Raw genomic sequence first — 21,792 nt, forward strand, 5'->3', positions numbered from 1 at the left:
GTGTGTGTGTCTGTGTCAGATTGTGAGAGTAGGCGTGTAGCTGCTGGAAAGCTAGTATTGGCATGTGGGTGTGGGGAGACTTGCTAGGAGTGGTGTTGGTGAGATAATGAAAATGTTACTGAGGGTGGCGACTCTTTATATGTCCTCAGTAACCCAACAGTTACATATGATTGGAACAAGATCGTGTTCACCTTAGGTTGGAAGGGGTCAGAGTGCTTGGTGATGGAAGAAGGGTGGTAGGTGCATACCTGTACGATGAACTGCAAAGACTGTAGCTAATATTTTTATTTGTACTGTATATGTAATCGTTTAAATATTTACAAGAAATTGCAGTGGTATTAACAGTCATGATAGTATTATAATGCTACCTCACAATCAATGGTAGGGAATATGCACTCGTACAGGTTTAATGGGGGGGGGGGAACAGTATAATCAAACAGAATGTTGACATGTCTGTCTAGCCTGTGTATCCAGCATGGCAGTAGGTTCATCTAGCCTAATAGACTGACTGTATGCATAGAAAATCTCATCTCCTTTGGTAAGCAAGATTCACCTGTAAATGAATGAATGACTAAAGGCCCTGGGTCACTATGGAAAAAAACTAGCATTAGCCCTGGAATGCAGTGTTAACATACAAGGCAAAAATTTGAATGCAATATTGTACAATAAGAGAACACCATAAATGAGCTGATTTACAAATAAAAAAGATAAAATGAAGTAAAATACCACTACTGTATTAGCTAACAATATTTCAGATATATCCATCTGTGTTTCAAATTTGAAAAATCTAATAATAGTTTACCAAATTTAAGTGTTACATCTCGGCTACAATTTGCTATTTGTGCCTAAAGTTATTTATGCAACAGAAGTATGTGACTGGAAGTTATATTATGTACGAATAAACTTATTGTTGCTATAGCTGCAAACTCTCCCAACAGAAATGATGATATCATGCATATAAAATATAATTAGCCATAGTAAAAAAGAAATTACCTTTTAAAAATGCCTTCATACACTCATCCAGACTAAATGGTATTCTACTGGTTTTCTTTGGTCGAGGGATGCGCAGTATTGAAGTTCCAGGTGGTAGACTGGAAAGTACCCTTTGATCAGGTGTTGATGGGGAATACCTTCCCTGTGAATCTGGTAATGAACTAGTGTTAATATGCAAATTTACATCTTTCAAAAGCAACACTGTAAAATGACATCATATATTAAAGTAAGATACATGTCATATTTGCAATGCAGTTTATCTTCAATCATTCAGCAACACTGTTTTCTGGTTATTATAAATTTAACTGTGGTTTTATTTACATATTCTATGCTTGAAACAAAATCACATTAAAATGTAAATTTCTCAAATACAGTTCTCGTCTGCCAAATTTGTTTTTCAGCAGTAAAAGTTGTATTTGCCAATAAGAGAGGTCATGATCCACTTGTTATGTTGATGATCATTGTTGATGGAGCATAGTTATTTATGTGGAAGAGGTGGTGGTGGATGTTGATGGTGTTGGGTTGACTGAGGTGGAGATTAATAAGGTGACATCAGATGTTGACACATTTGGGTCAACATGTGATGAGTCAGGGGCAGGTGAGGCAATGGCAGCTTTCTTGGAAGCTTCCCACTCGCCCTCACTGTTGCTCTCCTCCCCCCCCTCACTGCTGCTCTCCCTCCCACCCCTCACTGCTGCTCTCCTCCCCACCCTCACTGCTGCTCTCCTCCCCACCCTCACTGCTGCTCTTACCCACACCCTCACTGCTGCTCTCTCCCACACCCTCACTGCTGCTCTCTCCCACAGCCTCACTGCTGCTCTCTCCCACATCCTCACTGCTGCTTTCCTTCCCCAAGAGAACCTGCTGGTAGGTGGCTAGCTCATTAGGTTGCCAGCCAGAGATAGCCTGGAGGGTTTAACAAGAGATAGCCTCAGGATTTTTCACTGCTTGGTGAAATTCACATGCCTTTTCCATGAGCAGCCAGTCTGCCACTGGCTTCTTCGTTACCTCACACCCCTGTTTGTACCACTCCCACACTGCATTATCAACACTCTCCACTTTTGCTTTACTTACCTTTCTATTTTGTATTGCCTTATCACTTTCCCTTCAAAAGAAATAGTAAAAAAATTACAGGTTTTGCCTTAAGATAAAAAAAACAGTACTTTTGACAATGCCATATTCAGCGCACACAACACTTCTCGGGACTCCGTTCTCAACATTCTTAATTATTTCAACTTTCTTCTCAAATGTATTCTGCTTGTTGATGCTTTCACTGACACAATGCGTGCATTTGGAGCCGACATGGTGCACTGATGTTCCTAGATTGTGCAGATATATCCAACAAAAGTCACGGAATGAACACTCCAGCCTCGTGACAAATCAAAACAATGGGAATAATAGGCCGTAAATCTGTGTCGTCACAGGGTAGAAGGCATTAGAGTGGCACCTGACACGGTCAGTGGGCAAACTAGGCTCTCTCCCACCCATCACCCTAAGGTCTGGTGAACCGTTTCCTCGCTTCCCAAACTTAGAAACTCCAACCCCGATCGTGAAACTGGAACTTTTGGATAGCTTAAGTTCGTAAAGCATGTTGGCTGTCTCTGTCTCTGTCTCTCTACAGCCTTCCTACATTTTTTCCTACATTTCTCGTTTACAGACCTACATGGTAACCGACGGGTCTCATCCCCAAGGGGTTCGCAAAGCAAGTGATCCTCTGTATACTTATATACATGTGTGTGTATGTATGTACAGTATGTGTGTATATATAGTGGCACCTCGAATAACGAATTTAATCCGTTCCGGCGCCGTGATCGTCATGTGAAATGGACGTCATACAAAACAAATTTCCTCATTGACAATAATGAAAATTAAATTAATCCGTTCTACCACCAAAAAACAACAATATGATATTGGATGTTTTAAATAATGGAGCAGCCTACCTTACATACACTGAACAAACCTTAATGACTTTTTCTTTCTTCAAATTTATTCAATATTTTTTCATTTGTTTTATAGCAAAGGGTTCAGTCGGTGTTTGGCAGGTAGGCTGCTCCATGTTTCTTAAATATCAAAAAATGAAAATAAAAAAGTTGAAACAATTTGAAAAACGGACAAATGCCATAAAGGTTCGTTCAGTGTTTGTGTGATAGGCTGCTCCATTATGACAATCTTTGTTTGTTTCAAATGTGTTCCATTTGTTTTGTATTTTATATTTATGTCTCAATAATGGAGCAGCCTACCTGACAAACCCTGAACAAACCTTATGTCATTTGTCCGTTTTCCAAATTGTTTCAACTGTTTTTTTTTTATTTATTTATTTTTTTTATTTAAGAAACATGGAGCAGCCTACCTGCCGAACACCGAACGAACCTTTTTGGCATTCGTTGTTTTTCAAAAAATTTCATTCTTTTTTCTACAAAACAGTCGATGCTTTGCAACATCACAGCAGTCACCCCATTATATCCCAGCATCATTAGCATCTTTAAAAAAAAAAATTATTTGCATCGTCGGAGGCGTCCGAGAATGTGCGAGAAGCAGTGCGACCCCACCATGTGTTGTCGGCGTTATTCAAACGAGCGCTCGCCATATGAGATGAATTGTCGGCGATTTGGGCACTCGTTACCCAAAAGGCTCGCCAATTGAGGTGATCGTCACTCGAGGTTCTACTGTACATGTATATGTGTATGTGTATGTGTATGTGTATGTGTATGTGTGTATGTATGTATGTGTGTATGTATGTATGTATGTATGTATGTATGTATGTATGTATGTATGTATGTATGTATGTGTATGTATATATATATATATATATATATATATATATATATATATATATATATATATATATATATATATATATATATATATATATATATATATATATATATATATATATATATATATATATATATATATATATATATATATATATATATATATATATATATTTATATATATGTCGTACCTAGTAGCCAGAACTCACTACTCAGCCTACTATGCAAGGCCCGATTTGCCTAATAAGCCAAGTTTTCATGAATTAATTGTTTTTCGACTACCTAACCTACCTAACCTAACCTAACCTAACTTTTTCGGCTACCTAACCTAACTTAACCTATAAAGATAGGTTAGGTTAGGTTAGGTAGGGTTGGTTAGGTTCGGTCATATATCTACTCTAATTTTATCTCCAATAAAAAACAATTGACCTCATACATAATGAAATGGGTAGCTTTATCATTTCATAAGAAAAAAATTAGAGAAAATATATTAATTCAGGAAAACTTGGCTTATTAGGCAAATTGGGCCGCGCATAGTAGGCTGAGAAGTGAGTTCTGGCTACTAGGTACGACATATTATATATATATATATATATATATATATATATATATATATATATATATATATATATATATATATATATATATATATATATATATATATATATATATATATATATATATATATATATATATATATATATATATATATATATATATATATATATATATATATATATATATATATATATATATATATATATATATATATATATATATATATATATATATATATATATATATATATATATATATATATATATATATATATATATATATATATATATATATATATATATATATATATATATATATATATATATATATATATATATATATATATATATATATATATATATATATATATATATATATATATATATATATATATATATATATATATATATATATATATATATATATATATATATATATATATATATATATATATATATATATATATATATATATATATATATATATATATATATATATATATATATATATATATATATATATATGTCGTACCTAGTAGCCAGAACTCACTTTTTGGCCTACTATTCAAGGCCCGATTTGCCTAATAAGCCAAGTTTTCATGAATTAATTGTTTTTCGACTACCTAACCTACCTAACCTAACCTAACCTAACTTTTTCGGCTACCTAACCAAACCTAACCTATAAAGATAGGTTAGGTTAGGTTAGGTAGGGTTGGTTAGGTTCGGTCATATATCTACGTTAATTTTAACTCCAATAAAAAAAATTGACCTCATACATAATGAAATGGGTAGCTTTATCATTTCATAAGAAAAAAATTAGAAAAAATATATTAATTCAGGAAAACTTGGCTTATTAGGCAAATCGGGCCTTGAATAGTAGGCCAAAAAGTGAGTTCTGGCTACTAGGTACGACATATATATATATATATATATATATATATATATATATATATATATATATATATATATATATATATATATATATATATATATATATATATATATATATATATATATATATATATATATATATATATATATATATATATATATATATATATATATATATATATATATATATATATATATATATATATATATATATATATATATATATATATATATATATATATATATATATATATATATATATATATATATATATATATATATATATATATATATATATATATATATATATATATATATATATATATATATATATATATATATATATATATATATATATATATATATATATATATATATATATATATATATATATATATATATATATATATATTACTGTACAACCAGAAATTAATATTTCATATAGTGTAATATTAATGAACTCACATTGAATACCAAAGTCTCGAGGAGCCTGTCCTGGTTCCACACTACTGCTTCGTGAACTACCAGGCACAGACACACAGTCTTTCTGATCCTCTGCATCCACAGAGTCCGTCTCACTGGTGATGGGCACATCACTTGCATTCTTCTCCTTGCTTCTCTCTGTTTCTATAAAAAAAAAAAGATTTAGTTTCTTTGTGTAAAGCAGCGTGGATCCCACAGGTACTTGCTAATAATTTACAACCTTAAGTTAGCAGAAGCTGTTTGTGAAAGATAGTGGTAATATATTACTGCCTATTCTTATCAGTGGGAAAATATAATTCACTCCAGCAGATAAGCTCCACACCATCCAACCGTCACAGGCTCAGCTCAACGGCGAACTTCAATCAGCTGACTAGTTAGGGTGAGATCACTGTTTACTTGCCACTTCAAGTTACTGCCATTCCAAGAGAGAACAAAATATGCACACAGTAATCCAGTTCTCAACTAGGAAAATCTGAGGAATAAGGGGGGGAAGGGCACCACTGATAACCCACCAACCTCTTCTCCACATCCAGGCTACCAGAAATGATGGCTCTCGGGTAAATTAAGACAATTAAGAAGTTTTAATAAGAAGAAATCTAAGTGTTATTCTTCAGTTGCATCTTAACCTTCTTAGGCCCAATTTATATTTAGGAATTATGTTTTGGGCACCATTATATAGAATTTAGAAAACAAAACAATAGATACAAATTAGATAAGTTGAAATTCAGAAAATACCCAGGCAATTATTGATTTGGAAATTGGTTTGATAGTTTGTGGAACAGACGACTACCAAGCAATATAACAAACATGGGATTCCTGGAATGTTTCAAGCATAGGTTAGACATTTATAATTATTATTATCTTCTATTTTATTTATACTGTATATACAATAGTTCTTACATTCTTGTACAGTCACTAGCACGCATAGCGTTTCGGGCAAGTCCTTAATCCTACGTTCCCCAGAATACGACCCCGCCAAATCGTTTAACAACTACGAAACCCATTTTACTGTTGGGTAAACAGAGGCAACAGTTAAGGATTGATGGCCAGTAAATCCTCTCCCGGCCAGGATACGAACCCCAGGACAAAGTGCTCACGAAACGCCAGGTGAGTGTCTTGCCAACTACACCATGGGGACTGCATTATTATTATTATTATTATTATTATTATTATTATTATTATTTTTCTGGTATGGAGGTATGGAGCAATAACTAGTTTGGAATGAACCATTTTGTATATGTATTAAAGTTGTAAAATAGTGTCCATACTTAAAATATCCAGAAGTAAATAAAACAAAATTATAAATTCTCTTTCTCAAATTTTCTGCATGCCTTCAAACACAATCAGAACCTTAAACAACTGTGTTTTTTTCTTTTTAGACAATCATTAATAATTTGCCTTACACAAGAGAATATCTTTACCGTACCTTGACTGACTGCTACTTCTTCCTCTTCTTTTTCTTTCTTTTCTTCCTCTCTTTCTTTCTTTTCTTCTTTTTCTTCTTCTTCTTCTTCTGAGTCAGTGAAGACATCTTCTACCTTCACTGGAATGCGTCCTGTGACTGGTGCTGCACCTCTTCTTTTTACTGAAACAGATACATTAGGATCTGGTCCTCTTGACTTCTGAAAAATTAACATTATGTTTGTAATGAGTTATAATCTGATATTTCAACGAATTATTAAGTTATATCATCATAATTATACAAAGAAAAATCACATCATTGTTATATTTGAATGAGAAAATCCACAGGAGCCATGATGAGGAGTCGAACCTGTGCGATGGATATTCCCAGATGCACGCACTAGATGACTATGCAATGACATGGTCAAAAGAATTGCAACCTGGAGTACTACTGCACCCTTGAGGATTCCTGAGGCTTCCACTAAAGCCGAACCAGGGTTTTACACAATCCCCCCCCCCTCCTCCATGCACTCTGGCTCTATATTGTAGAATGTCCCATACTGACTGACTTTCACCCTCCTGGGCTAAGGTATGCTGAACTCTGTAATTACTATATGAGTACTGGAACACTTGATGATATATTGGACTTGTATCCAAGATTGACCATGTAATAGATTAATTATACAATGTATGTATATGATGTAACTATATAACCTGAGCTTGTAAAAGCACCTTAATCACCTTCAGTGATTAAGTGCTTAATTGCACACTAGTTTCTTTATCAGCTATCTCACCCTGTCAGAGTAAATGAGACAAATGTATGTGAATGCATGTGTGTGTATATATGTATGTATATGTGCGTGTGTAGTATATGTATGGGTATAAAGTATATATGGAAGCTGATCAGAATTACATTTCACCTTTGTAAATGTACATTAATGACACTATGTAAAAGACACATCGAACACTTTATGTAAGGCATACGTAAATCTGTGTATCTATGTATTTACGTATGTAGGTTAGCTTAGCATTTTAAAAGCACCAAATCACCTTCAGTGGTTGAGTGTTCAGTAAACCCTTGAAATATATGTTTAACAGATCTCTAACCCTGTCCATGGAGGACAGAAGAAAATGTATATATGCTGGTTAGCATTGTAAATGTGTGGCCACGTCTGTGGTAGAAAATAATAATAAAAAAAAAAAAAAACTCTGGCTCTGTCATCCAGTAATTCTACCTCTGACACTTTTCTTTCAATACAGTACACAGAGAAATCACATTATCGTGATATAGTACCGTATATCAATGATCACCAGGCCCCACTGGGCCTGGTGAGATCAACACAGGCCCCACTGGGCCCAGGAACGTTCATGAAGTAGCATGCAGCCAGGACCCTGTTCGACCGCCAAAAGCCCTGTGCCCGAATGTCAGCCCATGACATACAGTATTGCCAAAGACAGCAGCAAGAGCAGCAAACTTACGAACGTCATGGGCACGGGAATAGACAGCAGGCTGGGTGGATTTAATTACCCTGCGGACAACCTGAGAGACCCGAGCCCGCGAACAGGAAAGAAGGGAAACCGGATCAACCCATAGCACATCCGCGGGCACAGAAGCCGTGGCACGCAGATAACGGCTGAGGGCCGCAACCGGACACAACACATGATGAACCCCCTGCCTGACCAACCAAGCATCAACAACCCAAGGATCCCTCCGGAAGGCAGCAGTCTCATTCTTCGCCAGAAAAGAGGGAGAAAGCTGTAGATGGACATACCTACGGACATCTGCGCCGGAGAAGAGCATGGCGCTCCACCACTTGACCCCCAGAGGCTAATGCCAACAGAAAAAGAGCCTTAGCAAAACAATCCTGAACCGAAGGGGCCACAACAAACCGAGGAGAAGAAAGATAGGAGAGCACTTTGTCCAAAGACCAGGACGGCTCAGGCAGGGCATGAGCAGGCCGGAGGAAAAACAGCGCATGAGACAGCTTGCGAAACGGCACAGAAGTAACATCGTTACCGAAAGCAAGCTGCAGCGGCTCCGCCAGCGCCGCACAATACGAGGCGATAGTATTAGGCATAAGATGACGGTCCTAGAACAACCAAGAGAGAGAAAGGAAAACACCGCCCGAACCGAAAGCGAAGAGCAATGACGAAGGGACAAAAAGAACCGGATGGACCGCCAGGAAACCTCATACCGCCGCTGAGAGGAAACCCTCAGGTGGGAAACCAGCAAGAAAGCCACCTGATCACCATAGAGATGGCGATAAACACGAGTCAAAAATACCAAACACGAAGACTCATGGAAAAGAGCGAACCAGTCTCGTACCGGACCGGGTCGATCTCCTGAAAGAGACGGAGCTGCAGAAAAAACTCTGAATTCGGACACCGGGCAAGCAGCGCCTTAAACCAGGGCTGGGCCGGCCACCATGGGGCCAAGAGGACTACTCGCCCCTGGTAAGTCTCCAAGCGAGCCAGGACCTGGAGCTACAGCTGAACCGGGGAAAAGAGGTACAGGAACCCCCCACCTCGACCAGTCCTGCCGAAAGGCGTCAATCCCGACACTCTCGCAGACAGGGAAGGGAGTCACATATACCGGAAGTCACCTCGACCATGCTGACGCAAAGAGGTCCACCTCTGGGCGTCCGAACGTCTGGCAGAGCCAATTGAATGAGTCGGCGTCGACAGTCCATTCCGTGGACAGGGGAACGAACCGGGACAGGCAGCCTGCCAAAACGGTGGACAACCCCCAGACATGACCCGCCAGGAGAGTCAAACCTCGAGAACTCAGCAGACGAGTCACCTGAAGCGACCAACCCCAAAGAGCACAGGACCGCATCGAACCCCTCTCGGTTCAGGCAATAAACCACCGGGGAGCAATCCAAATGGAGCCAGATCATTGATCTGCAGGCGACCCGAACCTTCTGAAGCATAAAACACACAGCCAAGAACTCCCGCACCGTGCTGTGGACCCGACGGAAGGACGGACCCCACCGCCTCTGGCTGGCCTGGTGAGCACTGGTCACAAAGCCCCAGCCGAGAGACGACGCATCCATGAACACATCAAGCGAGGACTCGGGAAAGCGCCAAGGCATAGAACCCCGAAAAACCTGAAGAGGATGCCGGCAGTGCAGCAGCCGACACAAGGCCCCCGGGGGGCTGAACCCAGCGATCGCAAGAGAGGCGGAAGGGACATCCCTGAGGGAACCAGAACGGCCGACGAAGCCAAACCCGACCCAGCGGGTAGACCAACATCGCAAAGTTCAGGATCCCGCACAGACCCTCGAGTAACCACCGAGTGACCCGGGAGCCCCTCCAGAAACAAGCACAGGTGAGACCACAGCCGAAGGAGAGACGTCAGAGGAAGAGACAAGGAAGCGGTCCGAGAGTCTCACACAAGACCCAGCCAGGTCCGAACCTGGGAGGGAACCAGACGGGACAACAAAAACACTGTTTGATTGATCGTAGAATATAATATACTGTATATGTTACATATATGAGCCCCATAATTTTGGGCATAGCGATGTTCCACACTTTGAACTACTGTATATAAATTCCACAAATTACACACTTTTGAATAATATTACAGCAAAAACCCAGAGAAGAAACAAATCAGAAACATCAAAATAATTGTGAAACATTATATTCACAGCAACTGCCGGCCCACGGGGTAGCGGGGCCGACTGACCCCCAACCCTCCATCGTTCAGTGCCCATAATTTGCTCAACTTCCCAGCTCCATCGCCACTAATGTACAATGTATAATGTACAATGTACCACTAATGTAATGTATAAATAATGTACAACATACAACAAATTAAATATTTTAAGAAAACATCTGACTTACCTTATAATCCCTGAGGTTTTCTGTATCCAAGTCAGTAGAGAAAGATGCTCGCGCCCTCTTCAGTGTGTGTACTCGCTGGGGTTCACATTCCATTGTCTCGAAATCACTTTCATCAGCTGAACCGTCATTGCTATGCTCCTCACTTTCCTTGGGCTTCACAACTCCCTCCTTTTCCTCCTCAGCTTCAACACTTGTATCATCCTTACCAATTTTACATTCTCTATCAACCTCTTCCTCAGTCATCTTGTATTTACCTTCTTTTCCTCCTATTATCTTTGCATGTTCAATCTTCTTCTCTTTAACCTTTTTCTGTTCATCGTTTTTCTCTCTGATCTTTTTTTCTTCTTCTTTTTTCTCTCTAATTCTTTTTTGCTCGTCTTTTTTCTCTTTAGCCCTTTTTTGCTCGTCTTTTTTCTCTTGAACTCTCTTGTATTTATCTTTTATCTCTCTAGCTTTCTTGTGATCATCTTTTTTCTCTTGAGCTCTTTTGTGTTCATCTCTTCTCTCTCTAGCTCTTTTGTGTTCATCCCTTTTCTCTCTAGCTTTTTTGTGCTCATCTTTCTTTGAAACTTCATCAGCTCCGCCATCAAATTTCTTAAACAATGAACTGTCTTTATAACCTGCTGCACCTTCCATATCCTCGTATGGCTTAGCTGTAGGAATTTTACTGCTCACCACATCCTCAGATTTTTTAGTCAATAAAGTTTTAGTGCTCACCACATCCTCGTATTTCTCTGTCGCAGGAATTTCTGTGCTCACCACATCCTTGTATTTCTTAGTCACAGGCATTTCTGTGCTATCCATATCCTTGTATTTCTTAGTCGCAGAGGGTTCCGTCTTCACAACATCTTCGTGTTTCTTGGTCACAGGAGTTTCTGTCTTCACATCCTCGTGTTTCTTGGTCATAGGGGTTTTGGTCTTCACCCCATCCTCATAATTCCTAGTCACAGGGGTTTCAGTCTTCACCACATCCTTGTATTTCTTAGTCGTGGGGGTTTCTCTGCTTATCACATCCTTGTGTTTCTTAGTCACAGGGATTTTTATGTTTACCACATTCTCATATTTCTTAGCCACAGAGGTTTCCATCTTCACCACACCCTCATATTTCTTAGTCACAGGCATTTCTGTGCTATCCACATCCTTGTATTTCTTAGTCGCAGAGGTTTCCATCTTCACCATACCCTCATATTTCTTAGTCGCAGGGGTTTCTGTACTCACCACATCCTTGCATTTCTTAGTCGCAGGGGTTTCTGTCTTCACCACAGTCTCGTATTTCTTAGTCGCAGGGGTTTCTGTACTCACCACATCCTTGTATTTCTTAGTCGCAGAGGTTTCCATCTTCACCATACCCTCATATTTCTTAGTCGCAGGGGTTTCTGTACTCAACACATCCTTGCATTTCTTAGTCGTAGGGATTTCTGTACTCACCACATCCTTGCATTTCTTAGTCGCAGGGGTTTCTGTCTTCACCACAGTCTCGTATTTTTTAGTCGCAGGGGTTTCTGTACTCACCACATCCTTGTATTTTTTAGCCGCAGGAGTTTCTGAACTCACCACATCCTTGTATTTCTTAGTCGTGGAGGTTTCTGCCTTCACCACACCCTCATATTTCTTAGTCACAGGCATTTCTGTGCTATCCATATCCTTGTATTTCTTAGCCGCAGAGGTTCCCATCTTCAACTCACCCTCGTATTTCTTAGTCACAGGGGTTTCAGTGCTCACCACATCCTTGTATTTCTTAGCCGCAGGGGTTTCCGTCTTCACCACAGCCTCGTATTTCTTAGTCACAGAGATTTCTGTACTCAACACATCCTTGTATTTCTTAGCCGCAGAGGTTTCCATCTTCACCACAGCCTCGTATTTCTTATTCGCAGGAGTTTCAGTGCTTACCACATCCTTGTATTTCTTAGCCGCAGAGGTTCCCATCTTCAACTCACCCTCGTATTTCTTAGTCAAAGGGGTTTCAGTGCTCACCACATCCTTGTATTTCTTAGCCACAGAGGTTTCTGTCTTCACCACTCCCTCAAATTTCTTAGTCACAGGCATTTCTGTGCTATCCACATCCTTGTATTTCTTAGCCGCAGGGGTTTCCGTCTTCACCAAAGCTTCATATTTCTTAGTTGCAGGGGTTTCAGTGCTCACCACATCCTTGTATTTCTTAGTCGCAGGGGTTTCCATCTTCACCAAAGCTTCGTATTTCTTAGTTGTAGGGGTTTCAGTGCTCACCACACCCTTGTATTTCTTAGTCGCAGGGGTTTCTGTACTCACCAGATCCTTGTATTTCTTAGTCGTGGAGGTTTCTGTCTTCACCACACCCTCATATTTCTTAGTCGCTGAGGATTCTGTACACAACAAATCCTTGCATTTCTTAGTTACGGGGATTTCGGTCTTCGCAACATATTCGTATTTCTTAGTCACAGGAGTTTCTGTACTCACCACACCCTCATATTTCTTAGTCACAGGAGTTTCAGTACTTGCTGCATCCTCACCATCCTTAGTATCAAAAGATTCAATGCTTCCCACATCCTCATCTTCCTTAGTGTCAAAGGTTTCACCTCTCACTATGTCATGATCCTCCTTAGTGTTAAGGGGTTCACCACTCACTATGTCATCATCCTTCTTGGTGTTAAGCGGTTCACCACTCACTATGTCATCATCCTTCTTAGTGTTAAGGGTTTCACCACACACCATATCCTTGTCTTCCTTAGTGTTGAGAATTTCATCACTTACTATGTCCTCATCTTCTTTAGTGTCAAGGAGTTCAGTGCTCACCATGTCCTCATCTTCTTTAGTGTCAAGGGGTTTAGTGCTCACCATGTCCTCATCTTCTTTAGTGTCAAGGAGTTCAGTGCTCACCATGTCCTCATCTTCTTTAGTGTCAAGGAGTTCAGTGCTCACCATGTCCTCATCTTCTTTAGTGTCAAGGGGTTTAGTGCTCACCATGTCCTCATCTTCTTTAGTGTCAAGGAGTTCAGTGCTCACCATGTCCTCATCTTCTTTAGTGTCAAGGGGTTTAGTGCTCACCATGTCCTCATCTTCTTTAGTGTCAAGGAGTTCACTGCTCACTATGTCCTCATCTTCTTTAGTGTCAAGGAGTTCAGTGCTCACCATGTCCTCATCTTCTTTAGTGTCAAGGAGTTCACTGCTCACTATACCCTCATCTTCCTCAGTGTCAATGGGTTGTTGACTGCTCATCATGCAATCATTTTCCTTGCTGATAATAGTTTTAGTACCCACAATGTCCTCTTCGTTAGTATAAGGACTTTTAATATTGACCGTGCCCTCTGTTTCCTTAGTGTCAAAGGTTTTAGTACCTCCCATGTTCTTTTCAATCTTAGTGTGAAGGGTTTTTGTGTCCACTTCGTCCTTCTCTACTTTTGTAACAAAAGTTTCCGTACTAACCAGGTCTTCCCCGTCTACAGTGTCAGGGGTTTTAGTTATACTCTTCTCTCCCTTACTTCCAAGGGTTTCAGTACTCACAATGTCATCTTCTTCCTTAATGTCAAGTTTTTTAGTTATCCCCGTGCAGTCATCTTCCGTAGTTCCAAGGGTTCCAGTTCTCACCATGTCGTCATTTTCTTTAGTACCAAGGACTCCAGTGCTCACAGTGTTGTCATCTCCTTTAGTGCCAAGGGTTTCAGTACTCACAATGTCATCTTCTTCCTTAATGTCAAGTTTTTTAGTTATCCCCGTGCAGTCATCTTCCGTAGTTCCAAGGGTTTCGGTACTCACCATGTCGGCATCTTCCTTAGCACCAAGGATTTCAGGATACACCATGTCGTCTTTCTCCGTACCAAAAGTTTCAGTGCTCACCATGTCATCATCTTCCTTAGTGACAAAGTATTCAGCACTGACCATGTCATCCTCTTGTTTATTATCAGGGGTTTTAGGACTTTCCAGGCTTTCTTCCTGAGTCCCAGGGGCTTCAGTACTCACATCAAATTCCTCTTCCTTAGTGTCTAGAGCTTCAGTACTCAAGTCTGCCTCTTCCTTAGTGTCTAGAGTTTCAGTACTCAAGTCTGCCTCTTCCTTAGTGTCTAGAGTTTCAGTATTCATGTCTGCCTCTTCCCTAGTGTCTAGCATTTCGGTATTCAAGTCTGCCTTTTCCTCTAGCGTTTCAGTATTCATGTCTGCCTCTTCCTTCGTGTCTAGAGTTTCAGTATTCATATCTGCCGCGTCCCTAGTGTCTAGAACTTCAGTACTCACATCAAATTCCTCTTCCTTGGTGTCTAGAGTTTCAGTACTCGGGTCTGCCTCTTCCCTAGTGCCTAGAGTTTCGGTACTCAAGTCTGCCTCTTCCCTAGTGTCTAGAGTTTTGGTACTCAAAACTTCTTTTTTCTTCATACTTTCAGTTTTTTCACCCTTGACAATTAAGTCTTCAACATCTTTTTGATTGTTTTCCTGTAAATCTTTAAGTTTACTATTTACATCTATATCCATGTCAATAGCTTCAATTTCACTGTCATTATATATTCCAACCTTGTTTTTTACTAACACTGATCTTTCATCTCCATCTGGCCCGATTTTCCTCTCAACATTTTCCATTGGAGCCTCCGATTTTTCAATAACATCAATACATTTTGCTCTAAGTTTCCCTTGCATTGGCTCTATGTCAATTTTATCAATCAATTTAACTCCATCTTTAATTTGTTTTGACTCAGAGTCATCACATCTCATTAAGTCTACTTTATCAGTGCCTTCAACTACTACCATTTCTCTTTCCTGGGTCTCAACGCCAAGATCTTTTACTGCCACAAGTGTATCTACTGCCACCGCCTTCTCCTCCTCCACTTCTGCCACTTCCTCCACCTCTGCCTCTTCCTCCTCCTCCTCCTCCTCCTCCTCCTCCACCTCTGCCTCCTCCTCCACTGCCTCCTCCACCTCCTCTTCCACTGCCGCCTCCACCTCTGTCGCCTCCTCCACCTCTGCCTCCTTCTCCACCTCTGCCTCAGCTGCCTCCTCTTCTGCCTCCTCCTCCTCCTCCTCTGCCTCACTGTCTGTATGTTCTTCCATGTCACCATCTTCATTGTCATTGCTATCACTGGTGTCTTGTTCATTATCACTGCTGTCCTCTCTAACTTTGTCTGCAACATACATATCTCCAAAATCTATGCAGCCGACTTCTTTGTTTATATCAGAAATGCCTGCAGGTTTTTCTGATAGTGAATAACTCTCAAATTCTTGCCCATCCTTACTATCACTTTCTTCCTCATCTTGGTCAAGACTAGAGTCACTCTTGTTCGCCTCATCTTCATCATTCTCTTCCTCCTCATCGTTGTCATCATCATCATCGTCGTCATAGCCATCACTATCTTCTATACTGTCATGACTAGAATGGCTAATATCTAAATCATTATCATCGTCATCATCCTCATCATTACAAATGCTTTCTTTTATTTTTCTAGTAATAAAACTCACAGTTTTTGTATCAACTTCCTCCTCAGAATCATCACTAACTTCATAAAATGCAGGACCTTCTTTGGGAGGACTGGCTGTTGACCTGTGCAGCTGCTGACCCGTCCATGCTGCAACTGGCAACGCTGGAACCAACGACTCCGCCCCACTATCTTCAGAATCTGAAGAGTCACTGGCACTAGGCAGTATGGAAACTGTTGGTTCATTACTGGCACTAGGCAGTATGGATACTGTTGGTTCATTACTGGCACTAGGCAGTATGGAAACTGTTGGTTCACTATTGGCACTAGGCAGTATGGAAACTGTTGGATCACTATTGGCACTAGGCAGTATGGAAACTGGTGGATCATCATCGCTGTCATCCTCAGAGTCAAAAATACTGGGGATTCTTTTTACTGGACGGTCCTCTGACATCTTTACAGGTTCTGAAAAAATATATAGAGTATATAAATTAGGATAAAGAACTGACAGTACAGTACACTATGTATTGTACATAATCCTCAACATCATTATATCTAGCACATTTCTTGCTCTCATGAGGTAGGGAGTCATCCACTAGCTAGGAAGGAAGGGATAAATTTTATTGGAACATATGACTACAAAAATTAAAAGTACCACTCTGGTCTTATATACCACCTCAAATACTCTATAACATCATGGTTCATTCATGCCACCATAAGTAACTCTACCACACGAGTGTTTCAATTACAGTATTCCATAGCCTAGGCATAAAACCAGCACTGAATGTAATGAAACGCCATTTTCTGGGCAAGCGCCGGAGGATCCCTGGAGCTATCGAGCTGATATATGCTATATTAGTCCGGGGCTTCAGTCAAATGGAGTTCTTACTTACCAGGAACAATGAGCCAGAACCTGGCTCCCTCAGAGAGGCGCATGGAGCAATGACCTATGAAAACTCCACTCTTTGAAAGTATATTCATGTCTGCCAGGCACCCAGAAATGTAGGCATCCCAAAACAAACCCCAACTGGTAGAACATTACATCCCAAGACAGAACAGATTTCAAGAACTCCCACCAAGGAAAAACAATGCAACAACCAAAATGCCCCCTGGGGGGGGTGGGGGTGCTCACCCAAGCTGGCTGCTCACCCTCCAGTTTAGAGATTGAGCAAACGAAAAGAAAAAACGCCGACTGGATTGATGGAGGGTGCCAGGGAGCCTCTGGGGTTCACCCAGATAATGGCATTTCATTATATTCAACGTTGGTTTTCTGTGGGGAGCCCCATTGGCCCCCTGAAGCTAGATACCCACAGATAAGTAAAACAGGGACTTACCCGGGAGGCGGCCGCACCGCATCACACAGAACGAAGAAGAGACAGCTGGCCCCGACAGGCTCCCCAAAACCATACAGGGTCGATGAGGACCCGGATCATTAACCAAATAATGAGCCCCCAGGACCCTGTTCGAATGCCAAAATCCCCGTGTCCAAATGTCAACCCAAGACATGTTACCAAAGATCACAACGAGAACTACAAACTTCCGAACATCATGGGCATTAGGGTAGACTGCAGGCTGGCTAAACTGGACATTGGGTTGATCCGGTTTCCCTTCTTCCCTGTTCGCTGGTGCGGGTCTCCCAGGTCGTCCACAGGGTTATTACGGCTAGCCAGCCTGCGGTCTATCCCTGTGCCTATGACGTTCGCAAGTTCACGGCTCTTGCCCCCGTCTTTGGCCATATGTCTTGGGCTGACATTCGGGCGCGGGGATTTTGGCAGTCGAACAGGGTCCTGGATGCTCGTTACCTTGTTAACGTCCCTGGGCCCAGTCGGGCCTGTGTCGCTTTGGGTCAGCGGATGCAGCCGGTTGTCTCGACTTCGGGTTGAGGAGTGAGCAGCAACCGCCTCCCGGGTAAGTCCCTCTTTTTTCCTCTGTGGGTAGTTAGCTCCGGGGAGCCGTAAGGGCTCCCCCCAGAAAACCAGCATTGAATGTAATGAAACGCCATTTTCTGGGTGAGACCCGGAGGCTCCCCGGCATCCCTCCCTCCCTCCGGTTGGCAGTTTTTCGCATTTTGACATCCAGCCTCAGAACTGGGGTGTGGATCACCGGAGCGGTAGGTCTGAGGCTCCCCCTTCCCCCTCCCGGGAAGGGGGGGAGCTGTGCAGACAGTGGCACGGCAACGGGCGACGTCATACTAGTTTGCTCATTTTTGTTTGGAGAGTTCTATCCACTTGTTCAGCATTTGGTAGCAATATTTTCACCAGAATAGGGGTTTGTTTTGGGATGCTTACCTTTCTGGGTGCCTGACTCAGTCAATGGCAGACATAGAATGCTTCTAACCACATGGGGGGTTTCTATAGGCCATTGATTCCCTTGCCTCTCTGAGAGGGGGGGCCAGGTTCTGACTGATGCCAAAGTCTGACATTAGCATATCAGCCTGGATAGCTCCAGGGAGCCGTAGGGGCTCCCCCAGAAAAGGCTTTTGACAGAGTTCCACATAAGAGGTTATTCTGGAAACTGGAACATTTTGAAAGGGTGACAGGTAAGCTTCTAACATGGATGAAAAATTTCCCGATAGAAAAATGAGGGCCGTAATCAGAGGCAATGTATCGGATTGGAGGAATGTCACAAGTGGAGTACCACAGGGTTCAGTTCTTGCACCGGTAATGTTCATAATCTACATAAATGATCTACCAGATGGAATACAGAATTATATGAACATGTTTGCTGATGATGCTATATTCACAATATAAAAGATAAGAAACCTAGATGATTGTCATGCCCTTCAAGAAGACCTGGACAAAATAAGTATATGGAGCACCACTTGGCAAATGGAATTTAATGTGAATAAATGCCATGTTATGGAATGTGGAATTGGAGAACATAGACCCCACATAACCTATAAATTATGTGAGAAATCTTTAAAGAATTCTGACAAAGAAAGGGATCTAGGGGTGGTTCTAGATAAAAAAACTGTCACCTGAGGACCACATTAAGAACATTGTGCGAGGAGCCTATGCTGCCCTTTCTAATTTTGAGTAGGTCGAACCAGCAAGGTACCTCAGCAGCTCGATCTGCTGGAAGAGGCGAAGCTGCGGTAAAACCCCAGGTTCGGACAACGAGCAAGCAGCGACTGAAACCAAGGCTAGGCCAGCCACCATAGGGCCAGGAGAACCCTCCCTTGATAGGACTTCAGCTGAGCCAGAACCCAACACAACAGCTGGACCAGGGAAGGGAGGGGGGGGAAGAGGTAAGGTAACCCCACCTCGACCAGTCCTGCCGAAAAGCGTTTACTGCAGTCGGGGAAGGACGCCACATACACTGGGAGACACCGGGACCACGCCAATACGAAGAGTTCCACCTCCAGGGGCCCAAACGCCCAGCAAAGCCAACAGAAGTAGTCAGCATCGACCGTCCATTCCGTGGACAACGGAATGAACCGAGACAGGCCGTCCACCAGGACATTTGACACGCCCCTGATATGAACCACACGAAGAGCTAAATCTTGAGAACTAAGCAGAAGACCCAAATCCGCCGCAGCGAAAGCTACACCGCCACAAATTCCCGTATCATGCTGTGAGCCCAACGGAACAACGGAGCCCACTAGTAGAAAATTTCCACATCAAAATAAAAACTCTAATGCAACAGCCATACAGCCATAAGATATTGTCAATTTCCATTAGTTTCTACATTTTTTACATTACATAATTTACATTTGTTAATGTAAATTATGTAAATTATGTCACTCCAGACGACGGCCCATCACTCAAAGCCTCCACATCCTCCATAAGCCAGTCCAAGGACAACTCAAGAAGGGAAAAGAAGCACAAGACAAAGGCCAGATGACCACGAGTACGAAGGTCCTTTGTAAATAAGGCAACCGAAAGAGAGGGGACCTGAGCATGCAACTGGAGCAAGCCAACCTCATGATGAAGCACAAGGGTGTAATGGCAGACATACAGGTGCTCAAAAGAGCCCCCCCAAGTAAACCTGTAACACAGTGGAAAGCTCCTGCCAATCCAGCATGCGGGTATGACAAAAACCGTGCCACGCTCCAAGAGAAAAGAAAGGCCAGTCTACCAGCCAGAAAGACGCCGGAACCTGCTAATGCACCCAATACGTACGGGGGAAGAGGAACCGAACTCAAAAGAAACCGGGTCCATCACAGAGGCAAAGTGTGGGTCTCGCAGGAGGTATGCACCAAAAGCCTCCCGGACCTACAGAGAAAATCAGAGAGGTGAAAACCTCTGGAAGGAGAGCCGCAAAACCCAAAGGTACCCAGAAACAAACCTGGGGGGGGGGGAACTCAAATCAAACTCGTACAGGGAAGGGGGATACAAAAACCCCGAACCCTGCAACAGCAAACCCTGCCCCGAGGGTACCAAAGTCCAGGCAGGATCAAACGGGGCCCAAGAGCCCCAAACCGACACCCTCCCAGCCCCAGAGGCCTCAAACCCAGGCCCCAGGGCAGAGCCGTCCTCCATGCTCTCCACCCAAATAGAAGAAAAATCAGAGTCAAAGGGAAAGGCAGCAAAGAAGGGGGTCTGCTGAAAAGACCCAGAAGCCTTGATGGGAGGATCAGGATCAAAGGCCTCCGTCCCCCGCACCGAACAGAGCAGCCCACAGAGCAGCCTACGGAGCAGTCCCCAGAACCACCTAAGTTGCATTCCCAACTAAACCCTGCCCTGACTCTGAAACCCGCAGACATTTGGGAGCTGGTAGTAGGGGAAAAATGAGCAGGGCGAACCACGCAAACCAGGGAAGGCCTCGAGGGCGCAGACGAAACCAAGGTCAAAGCAACCAACGCCCCCAAGTCCGGGACCCTAAAACCAAAACGGGGCAGCCCCGAAGCATTTGAGCAGGCAACCAACATAGCGCATTGCAATAACACTAACCTACCATGCAACATGACAGTCGCTAGACCCCCTAAGAACTTCCAAAGAAGAATGGATAAATTGGAGAATGAGCGGTGAACAAATCTCGCACGACTGCGGGCCGAAGGTGTCACGGACCCAACAAGCAGCATGGCAGATAAAAAACAGATGATCGTCACCTTGAGACAAAGGCAACGAACAACCCTCAAACTCGCAAAAAGCGAGAGAGGACTCGGAAGACATATCCATAGTAACGCCGAGTTCCCAAGGGGTTTACCAGGACCCGCAGGGGGGACGTGTCCCCACAAGAAACCTAGGCACTGGTGCTGCACAGCCGGTTGATCCCCATCAATTACCGGGCAAACTGACCCCTGTCATGGGGGGGCCTAGAGGAGGACTACCAAACGCCACCTAGGCAAACCTAATCGGAAGTCAGGCCGACCTTCGTGAGACAGAAAAGATCATGAAAGCAAATGAAAGCAAAGACTCCGAAAGTACACCACAACAGGGCATCAGAGAGAGAGAGACGGCCGCCGCTAGGTATACGAGCTGCGCAAGCACCATGCGTCCCTACCCGGCAACAAACACTCCCTACCCAGGGCTA

General features: G+C 42.2%; 1 protein-coding gene across 3 annotated transcripts in view; it reads right to left on the bottom strand.

The window, feature by feature from the left end:
- LOC123767087 (titin homolog) overlaps positions 1-21,792 on the bottom strand; it is a 92,140-nt gene that overhangs the window by 69,610 nt on the left and 738 nt on the right. For all 3 annotated transcript variants that reach the window (XM_045756581.2, XM_045756580.2, XM_069304760.1), the window contains exons 2-5: positions 10,943-16,782; positions 7,125-7,320; positions 5,681-5,842; positions 994-1,143 (exon numbers count right to left, since the gene is read on the bottom strand). In XM_045756581.2, coding sequence (XP_045612537.2) covers positions 994-1,143; positions 5,681-5,842; positions 7,125-7,320; positions 10,943-16,771 — 6,337 coding nt within the window. In that variant the 5' untranslated portion in view covers positions 16,772-16,782. The remainder of the gene's footprint in view (positions 1-993; positions 1,144-5,680; positions 5,843-7,124; positions 7,321-10,942; positions 16,783-21,792) is intronic.

This window comes from Procambarus clarkii, chromosome 53 (assembly GCF_040958095.1).
Source record: "Procambarus clarkii isolate CNS0578487 chromosome 53, FALCON_Pclarkii_2.0, whole genome shotgun sequence".
NCBI classification, from domain to species: Eukaryota; Metazoa; Arthropoda; class Malacostraca; order Decapoda; family Cambaridae; genus Procambarus; species Procambarus clarkii.